The sequence below is a fragment of the Echiichthys vipera genome (genome assembly GCF_963691815.1).
Source record: "Echiichthys vipera genome assembly, chromosome: 9".
NCBI classification, from domain to species: domain Eukaryota; kingdom Metazoa; phylum Chordata; class Actinopteri; order Perciformes; family Trachinidae; genus Echiichthys; species Echiichthys vipera.
In genome coordinates, this window is record NC_139834.1 from 10,198,854 (window position 1) to 10,210,797 (window position 11,944).

The following is an 11,944-nucleotide window of genomic DNA, read 5'->3' on the forward strand; positions in this document are numbered from 1 at the left end:
ACAGGGCTGGTGGGGTGGGGGCATGTAAAGTCTCTGCACACAGAGCTCCTCCCAGTCTCCTGGAGCTCATATCCTCTGAAGTGCTGCACAACAACCACAAGATCGAGCCAGATGAAGTAACTAAGAAGTAATTTCTCAATAGGTAAATTGATATTAACAGTTGTAGACTAGACATTTCTTCTGTCTGAGTTTTTTTTTAGATCATTACTCAAAGCGCAGCTAACAGGTGGGACATGTACAGACATTTAGAAGGGCTCTTGCTCTAACTTAAAAAAAAAAAAAGGCACAAAAACCCCACCAGAGTCCTGTATTTTTAGTTCAGTTAATATAATGGTTGTAACTGAAGCGTTATGTTAGTTAGTTAGTTAGCTAGCTAGCTAAGATTGGCATATGTGATTACATAAAATAAGGCAATATAATGCATTGGATGCAGATGTGACAGGCTGTGCATAGACAACCCAGAGTCTGAGAACGACAACAATACCAAGTTTGGATGATTGTGTCAAATGATAGGGGGCATGCATCGCTTTGCGTCACTTTTTCTCTGGGTCGCCTCCACTCACGTGTGCTGTGGAGGCATGCCCCTCAAAAAGTAAAAAAAGACGTTTGGATAATATATTTATTTAATTTGCCTAACTTAAGCATTATAGGCTGCTTGTATTTAAGCATTTTAAAATTAAACTAGAAAAGCAAAAATATAATTTTTTCTTAAGAGGGACAGCAAATAGGCCCTTGCTCTTTAACTCTTCAACTTTAGCGCAGCCTTGTGCACATCTCTCACTAGCAGGAATTTCTTGGCGCACTGAAGATGCAGCTTTTATTTCAACTCGTTCTCATCCCAACTCATCACATGGTGCCACTTGTCAACGCATTGGCTTGACCTGTGCATCAAACTGTGACGCTCCACTACAGTCACTGTTCAAACACAGGGAACATGTTTTTGACGTTGTGAACAAACAAAACAAAATTATGTGGTTAGGATTTGGCAACAAGGTGATGCACAGGACATGAACCACGGTCTCCTGGGTGAAAATCCTGTGTTTGTTTGACCCATCCATCACCCCAACCACCTCCTCCTTACACAGACTTTCATTGCTCTTACTTCTTGAGCACGTGCTCCGAGTGTCCCATACGACTGTGGATGGGTTTACAGTTGAAAGCCTGGTGCCTTTTGATGCTCATGGGTGCCGTGTGGATCGGTATTGTTTATTTATAGGAGAAATAAAAAAACAAATAGTAAAAAACTAATTTTGAAAAACATGTTTACCTTTGGACACAGCCAGGCTAGACGCTTTTTTTCCAGTCTTAATGCTAAGCTAAGCGGCTGCTGCGGCTCCATATTTAATGGACAGATATGAAAGTGTTGTCGGTCTTCTCCTCTCACTCTCAGCAAGGAAGCGAATATCAAACACCAAAAAGTTAAACTATGCCTTTAAGACTTAATCACATACTCAATAACAGAACCTAAACCGGTTGTTTACCAGCTACACAAGAAAGTGATGACAGCCATCTATGTGTCACATGTATTTATTCACATCCTTGTTCTCAGTGGAAAATATTTTATGACAACATCACAACAAATAACTACACGCTGACTATACAAATGTGTGAGAAAACAAACAAGACATGAATATGTTTTTACGGCAGTGGTCTTCTGTTAATATAAAAAAGAAGAGGTTATCCAAAAAGAGAAATATCCTTACCATGCATTTTAAAACACATTACGCCACCAACGAAGACAAATGGTTCAATAAACAATATTGACATAACACATTCTGATAAAAAATTTAAGAAAGGAAGAAATGGAAAGTCATCAAACACACAGTCTGCTCTAATTAATGATCAGTTCAGTTCTTGTTGTGAACATGTCCAAGCTTTGCTTTCAATCTGGATGTTATATTTAAGACTATTAGTTCCTGTTAAAATACACAGAGTTGGATTTCAGTAAAAACACGTTGCCTCTTTTTTCATCTTTAAAACACAAAAGGGTTTGAATCCAGTGTGGTTGTGCAACATCTTAAAGTTCCTTGACACATTCTCATCTGCCTGTACAATTCATCCAATCCAAGGCACATGGGAAAGTCATTCAAGAGTGTCATCACTGTGTTCAGAGGTTACTTTAACATGAGGACAGCATACACATAGACTCTGCCAAAAACCCAAACAGACAGGACATCTCCCAAGACCGGGTTATGTCAGCAACAAAAGTTTGTGTACAGCCTATGTTTCAACTTCATCCTCTTCATGTGCTGCTGGCCATGGCTTCAATTGTGCCAAAGTTTGGTTTGGTCCTCTTCAGCGGATGCTCATGTAGCTTCCATCCAGATGAAATCTGTACAGACAATGTGATACTGTAGTTCAATTGCAAGAGAACAAGGAACAAATGACTGAACCTGGTGACAAATCTAAGAAATGGTAATGAAAATGCAATACACCAAAAAGGCATGCAACATGATTTCAGCTTCATGGAGTAAATGGGAACTCCTACTTTTCAAACATGCTAGCAGCTAAACACTAGGGAGTTTCATGGGATTGCAATGCTGGTTGGTCGATGTCAAGGATAGGACCAATTGCCATGAAATGTAATTCAGACATTAATTGTCACTGGAGGATGAAGCCTTCCAACTTTGATAGCCCCATGACTTTTCCCCTAGTGCTAAAATTAGGTTGAAATGTATTTTCTGTTTTTAATTAAATACCTTGACAACTATTGGATGGATTGCCATAAAATAGCAGCATTCATGTTCCCTTCAGGTTGAATTGTTATAACTTTGTTGATCCCCTGAGTTTTTATGAGTAGACCTTTTTTTGTTTTATGGCCAAATACCTGCAAAACTGATAGAATTTCCATCAGTCTCAGTTGTATTTTGTGTTTAGTGCTAATTAGCCAATGTTAGCATGCTAAGCTAAGATGGTGACCATGGTAAACAGTATACCTGCTAATTATCTGCATGTTAACATTGTGCACGTTAGCATTTAGCTCAAAGCACTGCTCTGCAGTACAGTACAGTACAGCCACATATAGCTGCTAGCCTTGCTGTGGACTCCCAGAAATAAAAAATACATCGGTATCAACCCAGTCTTGTATGTTGACCACAGTTGTCATCGACGTTTTGAGTGGGCTGCAGAAGATTTTCAGATTTAAAATTGGGCCGCAAATTTGGAAATGGAATGGAAACTTGGGAACTACTTGGGAAATACCAAAAGTGATGCTGTGCCTGAATTAAAAAAACAGCAGACCGAAATTAAGTAAGATTAAAGATTAAAGATTAAATAAACTACACAGTAGTGACACAAGATGAACAACATAAGGATGGGATGTCAAAATGTGGATGACTGGCAACACGACATAAAGCAGTCCGCTGTGTTTGGTCTCACCCTTAAGTGCTAGTATGGTTGTCTGATGGTTCATCTGTAATAGTGGCCTCAGAGCCAACCACCACAACTGACTCTGACTTTTTAGGCATTGTGTCAGACACTTTGTTTTCTGGAGGAAATCTGCACACATTGGCATTAATCGTGAGTCAAGAAAGGAAGGAAGAAAGGCAGGAAGAAAGAAAGAGAGATGGTCCTCTGGGTTACGTTTGTTATGAGCTTAATAGTTTCAGGTCACACAAGGAAAGAGAGAAATAGAGAAATACAATGATGTTTAATTCAGAGGAGGAGCAGAGCAGCAGACAGAACAATGACTTTAAACTGCAACATGTATTACAGGAAACAGGAGTGGCACTCTACCTGCCATCGAGCATCGACAAGGGATATTAGCAGGTTCCTTTTAAGATAGCAACCAGCATTTTACCTCAAATTCCACTAACCCAAAGAACAACTCCCAATCCTCTGTTATTGACTCACTTCCTCTTGCACCCACAGCTCAGTGCAGAGATTTAGTGAACTGCAGCACTCACCTGCTGTGTGAGGGACTGCGGTTGTACGGAGAAGCAGGCGCTCCAGGGTGTGGGTACTGAGGTGTGTCAGGTGAATCGTACTCTGTCAGGCCGACTGCCAGCTGGTTGCGCCAGTTACCTGTGCTTTCCACTGAGGACACTGTAAACAAGACACAAGCACAAGCAAAAACACTCAGCTAATGTTGGAGTGAAACTCATTAGTAATTGTTGTTGTTATCTGAAACATTCTCAAATCCAGCGTCACGTCAGTACCTCAAAACAAACAATTATTACACTCCTGTTACTGCTAGTTTACTGTTTACAAACTGTTTTTTGTTTGATTTTTGGGTTTTATATGTAATATTCTCAATATAACTTTCAATACCATTTTAAAGAATTGCAAGTAGCATTTTGCGCCTCTTATATCTCACTGTTACATTTAATAGAAAATACTTTCAACCCCTTTCACTAAATTAAAACTCAATTTCCTAATCCAATCAATAATGAAAGGCAGAAATAACATATGTCCTTCTTGGATTTGGACAACCTCAACACATTTTTTTAATCATCAGTTATTTGTCTATTATGATGTTACTTACAAAATGAGGAAGGAGACATGTAACTGCTGGCTTTAGGAAATGATATAAGAGGCACAAATTTTTGTCTTGAGTTTTATTCTTGGCAGCCTGGAAAAGCTTTTGACAGAGCAAGTGCAGCTCTCCACTGAAACCTATATACATAAAATTGTATTGGATGGGTTAGCAGCTCGTTTAAGGCGTGGAGGTATTCAGTGTGACGGAGGATTAAATATGAAAATAAAATATCCTACCTTGCATTACGAACACAGAGACCCCTTAAGCTGATGTACGAAATACGGAACTATATCTTATTTTAGAGGAAAACAAAGACATGTTTAAGTAAATTATACGTCATCCTACCTGATGAAAAAGAGGTGGTTCTGCTGGAGTGGCTGAAGGCCGCTGGCATGGTCTGGTAGCCGAGGCTGAGCTGAGAGCCGCTGTCAAAGTCGTATCCAGCCAGCATCCCCCTCCCGCCATCCCTGGGGCCCCTGCTTCGGTGGTACCAGCCTTTCAGATGCTCCGCCACCAGGGCCTTCTGCATGTTCTTGGCCAACAGCTCATTTCTGGGCCCTTCTCTGTTCCGCGGCGGCCTCACTGTTGCGTAGGGATTCTGGGAAAGACTATCTGCCCGGTCACTATTGTAATTCCTGAATCTGTCATGTCCATGATACCCATTTATTTGGTAGGAAGGGTTGACGTTGTAGTGGCCTTCTACTTCATTCTCATACACGTAGGCACTGTCCTGGCAGGGGTAGCTGGCCACGTAGTAGGCACTGGGTGCATAGTGTGCTGAGGTCTCGCATGAATAACTACAACTAGAATGGTGCTGGACCAAGTTGGGCATACTCCCAGTATTTCCATACACTTCCACCTTCCTGTGGAGACGATGCATGGTTGAGTTTCTGGAGTCCAGTGTACTGTAGTGTGAGTTGGCTGCCCCGCAGTAGTCCAGACTGGACTGGCTGGTGTAGGACGAGCAATCCTCTAACACCTCGGTGCTGTTGCTGCGGTGGGCCGGTGACAAGATAAAGACGGGCTTCTCTGAGTCTGTGTCTTTTCCTAGCCGGGACTGCGACTCTAGACTTCCGCTGCGATGCCTGAAGCAATGAGGAGACCCCTCCGACCTGAAGAAGGGGCACAACTTTTACCAACTATCTCCTAAAACATCATCAATCAGTTAAAGGGTAATGTTTCTGGATGTATTAGTTAAACTAAAGGGGATTTATATGAGAGCTTTGGTTAAAGGTTAAGGCATTGAGAAAAGTTGGGATTATGCTGAAGTGAAGGAAAGGAGAATGAGAGATATTGGGTTGCTAATGCAGAGGATCACACCTGAGCTGGCTGCTGCTGTAGGCATTGCGGGTCATAACCGGAGTGGGAGGCATGCTGCGTGGATCTCTAGGAGGTCTGGGAAGGGTTTTATAAGGACTACTGTTGGTGGAGGAGACATCTCTTGGATTCTTGTAGTAGTGAGAAGCCTCCTGGCCTTCAAAAGCTAATCTAAAAGGGTGTGGAGAGGATAGAAAAAAATGAATGGAAAAGGGGACAAGATGTGAGGAAAGGAATGAGAATGCATTGCATGGCAAATATTATGGACTCATAACGCCAGGACTTCATTACAAAAGGTTTGAACCAAGTTACACTGTACACCAGAAAGAGGCCGGACATGTGTTTCTCAACCTGCTGTGGTTCTTGTTATGGTGATTTTCCCTCGGAGATCCCTGTCTTTCCACATCATACTCTACTCCCAACGATCGCATGGGACTGAGCTGAGGTGAACCTTGGACCGACCTTGACCGTGGCCTCTGACTGACACCATCTGAGTCATCTGAATACAGAGGCAACCCCGGTAACAACACTGACAATTGTTCCTTAAAAAGCAGTCATAATGATAATTACTGCTGGTCAGTTATCTGACTCACCATCATCCAGAGGGAGACTAGACAGGGAGCTACAGTCTGAACGGATGAGTTCATCTGGGGAAAGAGAAAAGAACTCCATGTTTACCGTGAATATAAATGATTATCCAGCAACACAGATTAACCTGCACCATACCTGCAATGATCACTGAGGCCCGCTGTGTGGGCTTTTTGCCCTTCTTGATTCTGTACTGGTTCATCTCATCCTCTATCTGCTGTAGTCTGTGCATGGCATCCAAACAGTTTCTCCTCCTCTTCTTCTTGACAGTTTTGCACAATTCTGGCTCATTTGCGAGCTTCTTAGCCGCCTCCACAATCTTTTGCTGTAAGGCAAATCTGCTCTCCAGGTTCCTCAGGAAGGGATCCTGCAGCATAGTGATCAGGTAGTAATCAGATAGCAATTTTCACCTGTTTTCCCTATTCAATTAAAATTTGTTAAAGAGTAAGTCTGATTAGGTCTGCATTTTAAGTTGACCATATTGATGATACTGTAAAAACACTGTAAATGTACTACCGCTGTGCTCTGTAAATTATTAAGTTACTGTCAACAAATCCCACAAAATGACCAAACCCAAGGGTACCAAGAATACTTTCTGTCTAGCCTACTCTGTGGCTAAAGCCAGGTGGTTCCTACTGATGTGCTAAATCTTGGATCGATGGATTCAAAAATAATATATAGTTTCATTTTTCAAAAAGGCTAGATGAGGTCCCAAAATAGCACTGGCACTGTATCCTTTAGCAAGTGTTACTCAGACAAGACTAACTATTGGATGGTTGGAGACTATTTTCACGATACGATACGATATCGGAAATTTGTCTTGGACTCAAATGATGTACACAATATAGCTTCGTCATTGTAGTAGTTACAACAAACAAACAACAAGAAAACAGCACATACTGTTTCAATCACTTCATCGTAATAAAGGAACATGTCATATGATTAATTGTTGATTCATTAATTGTTGGCTGTGATATACTTGTGGGATTTCTTGACAACAACAAAAAAAAAATCACTAAACGTATCCTTTAAACTCAAAAAGTGAAATATATGAACTTTAACATACATGACACAGACAAATAGTTCAAAACAGACCTCATTGTACGGGAAAAGTTCATCTAGCTTGAAAGCAGTGCCAACTCGCCGTCTGACGTGTGGTGGTCTTTCACCTGAAGAGAGGGGATACTCTTTTGGCAGCTTACCAGTAAGCTCCTGAAAATACAAAATCCCCTAAATACTTAGAACACTTTGAACTGAACATAACAGCAGAGACCATCAGTCTTAATAAGTTCAGCTGACTGAAAGTGGCTGGTTACGAAAAGAGACGTTTATGTGCCTTGCAAAATATAGCACCAGTGCAGAAGAAGTGTAGTACAAAATGATATCTCACCGCCTCTCTCAGGCAAATCTTCTTCAGTTCTTTTGTTTTCTTGGCCAAAATATCTTGGATCTCCTGCTCTTTTTTTCTCAGTTCAGAGAGCTTCTCTTTCTTCTGTTCCTCACTCATTTCAGAGTCTGCAGAACCTGTGAAAAACAATATTCGTACTATTCTTGGCAACACAGCATACATGTAAAAATGACGCCCATGTCATAATACTGTGAGCTGACTCTTAACATGTCACCTTTACTTTTTAATTTACAAACAGTTGAGAGTTTAGATGCTCGCTTCATAAACTAAAACAATTATAACCGACCTGTAGACACCAGGCTCCCATTGCTGGCTGTTATTAAGTTATTCTTCAGGCCTGCGTCTCCCAGTCTGTTTATCTTTGCTCCTCCGTGCTCGGTGAGATCCATAGCAATCTCTTCCACACTTCTTGCTGTTCCTAACTTAGTCTAAAAGAACGACAAAGAAAATGTACAACAAAGATAAGTGCATGGTATTAAGAGTCAGTATCAGAAGTTAATGTAGTAGACTGACACTTACTTTGCTTTGCTTTCTGTCCAAGTAGAACTGGTGCTGGCTAATAGCCATGACCCAAATGGTTTTGATCAAAGAATGGCTGGCATACCACGTGTGGATGAGTAGGCCCGTCTGCCCGAAGGTGCGCTTGGTCACTGCTCTCCTGTTGCAAGAAAAAATGCCGGAAAAAGAAATCCGAGGTGGAGATTTTTTTTTTTAAAATAAAAGAAACAGTGATATGAATGATCTCTTTAGATACATGCTGAAGAGAGAGGCAGAGAGAGAAACAACAACATAATGTGTAGCTGGTCATAGCTGGTTTACGAAGAAGAATCTCTCTTGCTGCTCACCTGTGTGGATCATTAACCTCTACAGCAAATTTCTTCTCCCGGAAGTACAAGTTTTCCAGCTGCTTCCACTGATAAAGCTGGAGGTAAATATGATAAATATCTTATTAGGGAAACGACAATATGCTCTATAATTCACAACCGGAAGTGCAAAGAGCTGAGCAGCAGTGCTAGGCCAGGAATAATGGCTTTAAAATGTGTTCATTAGTGCCTTCAGCCCTGGTGGTTTTGATTCAAAATTACTGCCATGACCATCACCATCACATAAACGATTAGAAAAAAAAAGATTAGTAGTGCAGGTGTCTTAGTTAGCCTGTCTCAGCCACAGTCATTAAAAAAGCCAGACTGTAACATGAACTGTCATTACAGTCTGGGACGCCTGGCATGCCAAGTCTGCAATAAAGCAGGTGTTAGAAAGCTAAGAATGCCACAAGCGGACATTACACAAAGACTCATCGCAGTACACAACACTTTCCATGGCTCATCAACTCCATCCCCACATCTCCCAGGTGCTCACTGACAACAGCCAGATATGAACAATCTATTTGGGTCAGTGACTCACTGAGTGTCTGGACAAGATCCGAATGAGACATGAAAAGCCCACAGAAAGCGATACACGTGGATGCTTTGTGGAGTATTTTGTATCACAATGCTGCTACGTGGTTAACACTATAAAAATATATAATTTTCAAAGACTGATTGTTGGTTCAATATTTTCAGTGAGCATACAAATTAGCAAATGTTACTTAAAGAATAAATGCTAAGCCTTGCAGTATTACTTCCAACCAGACAAAAAAAAGTGCAGTCTCCAATCTTACCAGTATACAGTAATGGATGTTCACAGCTCCCGTTTTATAGGGTTATTAAAATCCTCTCTGACTTTGTCGTCGACACAAACGCATACTTAATTCCTTCTCCTTTCAGCTCCTAACTTGTCTCCTCAGGTATTCTCAGAACATGCATTATAACGCCCCAAATCCAACCCCTTTCCCTTTGACATCATCACCAGCTCACTCCCTCTTCTCCTCTTCTTAAACACACCACTGCTTGCACACAGCCGGCTAGTTGCACAATTTTGGAACGCAGCAGACAAAGATAGATTGCATCATGTTGAGTGATTACCAGGCTTCAACAAGAAGACAGTGCCAGTAAATGAATGTGAATTGTTTTGAACTTTACCAGCACTACCATGCATGTCTGCACCATGCAGATACTGGAGTCACAGACTGGACAACATAGCTGATGGATCCCTCACATGGGTGTTTCTCTCAACTCACAAGCTAAAACAACACAAATGAAACAAGAAAAGCAGGTTCACACTGCATGTATGGTTTTAACAGACTCGATATAAAACTCAGTTGCCTCATTAAAGCAAACTGCTCTGAAGACTTTGCTCCAATTTTTTCATGTCTGGCCTCGTCTGCTGCTTCAGCTGAAACCTTTGTTGGAGTGAAACAGACGATGCATGAAGTTGAGCGGCTGAATCACAACGCTATTTGCAACAGCAGCAATCCTTACCCCTGTACTATCATGTCCATAGTCAGATCAGTGAAACAAAGAAATGACAGCAGCAGTTTTAGAGAAAGAGCTGCAGGAAATGTTTACCTTTCGAGGTTTTAATTTATCCTGCAGGTCATACTGGCCGATGCCCTTATAGCTGATTCCAAGCCACCATGGGATCCCCTGTTTATCCTGTAAGGCAAGAACACAGCTTGATTGTTGACTCAGTTTCAGCTGCAACAGCTGTCATGTCCCATTAATCACAGCGGAAGACCTACCTTTACTTCAAAGTAATGCACGCCATACGTGGGCAACGATTCCACTAACGTCAAATACCTAGAACAAAAACATTTTTTTTTATTAAAACTGACGGCTGTTTTTTTAACATCTACCGGTACCTGTAATATACCTTGAAAATGTAGAAAGATAGAAGTGAGATTATGATCTCTATCAATGATTCACTGGACAGAGGAGCTATTGATTTCTATCAGATGATGAGAAAAGGAGTGCCAGAGAGTGACGGTGAGAAGGGATGGTTGGCAGAGGTGAGAGGAAGATTAATTAACTTACAGTAAAGCTTAATGGTCTAATTACTAGTTTTGAACCACTTGCAGCATATACACATTTTACTTCATTACTTACTGCACAATGGCCTGTCCTCGGGAGACTCCTTTCAGCGGTTTATAATGTTCAATTACTCGATCTTCACTGCAAGGTAACATAAAGAAGACATCTTTTAAATGTTTTTTATACTTTAAACAGTTGCACAAGCCATCCTGTATTGTACAAGTACCGTAGGCCGTGTAACTTACAGTGTATGATAGTAAAAGGTTAGAACTACTATACAACTGAATACATAATAAATGATATTGTTAGTTTAATTAATAAAAAGGTAAAAAAAAGCTTTATGGTTTTACTAAATGCTAAACGGTTTGTTTTTAAATTTGTTATTATTTCTTAATTTATTTTACTCTTCTCTTTACCTTGCTCATTATATATATATATATGTTTCACCTCCTTCTTATCTTATTGTTTGGACTTTGCACACACTGTGTAGAGGACTGTTTGGCTAGTTAGCCTAACTGAAAAGGAACTTGTTGAAGCCAACTTTTTGCATGAAAATTACACCACGCAATACGCGTTATATTAATCATCATAATATCATATCATAACACAGACCTGCATGACTTACAAGACATTAGTGTAGGCAAGATTTCCAATAAACATTTCCTGTAAGCGTACCAGTATGCAAGTGACGGGTGTTCCTTGAGTACTTTGGTGGGAAGAGTTGGTAGTTTCTTCAAGTCAGCTCTTGTGTTTTCATCGCTGAAACAGAAATAAAACATAGTTGTGATAACAAGTTTGAAAATTGAGTGAACAATCTTGAGACATAATATGCCATTATTCTTTTAAATTACTTTACTGCAACTTTAGACTTACTCCACTGCATATCTTCGACTTTTGCTTTCGTGAATTTATATGACAGCTGGAACTGCTTTGAATAATATGAAGTGCTAATAATAACTGCCCAACAGTAGATAAAGGAGTTAAATTTAGCTCTATCTGACAGCTGCACTAACACTAAAGGGCCCATTCTGCTGGTACTTTTGCTTTTAGACGCATGTAGTAAAACAGTGGTATTGCAACTTTTATTTAAGTAAAATTAATATGTCTCCCACCACAATCAATTACATTTTGTGTAGCTCGTCTTCACATTGCCAGGAATAAAGTTGTGGTGGGTAAATACTGAATAATTTCTCTTTTTGGCTTACCAACATTCAAATGTAAATATACTGAGTCTAAAGAAATCCC

General features: G+C 40.5%; 1 protein-coding gene across 1 annotated transcript in view; it reads right to left on the reverse strand.

Moving 5' to 3' along the window:
* Positions 1-1,524: 1,524 nt before the first annotated feature.
* LOC310952261 (FERM domain-containing protein 4B-like) overlaps positions 1,525-11,944 on the reverse strand; it is a 20,313-nt gene continuing 9,893 nt past the window's right edge. The window contains exons 8-23 of the mRNA XM_083920828.1: positions 11,375-11,458; positions 10,775-10,840; positions 10,411-10,468; positions 10,238-10,324; positions 8,636-8,712; positions 8,310-8,448; positions 8,077-8,218; positions 7,773-7,906; positions 7,478-7,594; positions 6,521-6,749; positions 6,388-6,441; positions 6,146-6,293; positions 5,798-5,965; positions 4,823-5,589; positions 3,906-4,044; positions 1,525-2,332 (exon numbers count right to left, since the gene is read on the reverse strand). Coding sequence (XP_083776954.1) covers positions 2,296-2,332; positions 3,906-4,044; positions 4,823-5,589; positions 5,798-5,965; positions 6,146-6,293; positions 6,388-6,441; positions 6,521-6,749; positions 7,478-7,594; positions 7,773-7,906; positions 8,077-8,218; positions 8,310-8,448; positions 8,636-8,712; positions 10,238-10,324; positions 10,411-10,468; positions 10,775-10,840; positions 11,375-11,458 — 2,446 coding nt within the window. The 3' untranslated portion in view covers positions 1,525-2,295. The remainder of the gene's footprint in view (positions 2,333-3,905; positions 4,045-4,822; positions 5,590-5,797; positions 5,966-6,145; positions 6,294-6,387; positions 6,442-6,520; positions 6,750-7,477; positions 7,595-7,772; positions 7,907-8,076; positions 8,219-8,309; positions 8,449-8,635; positions 8,713-10,237; positions 10,325-10,410; positions 10,469-10,774; positions 10,841-11,374; positions 11,459-11,944) is intronic.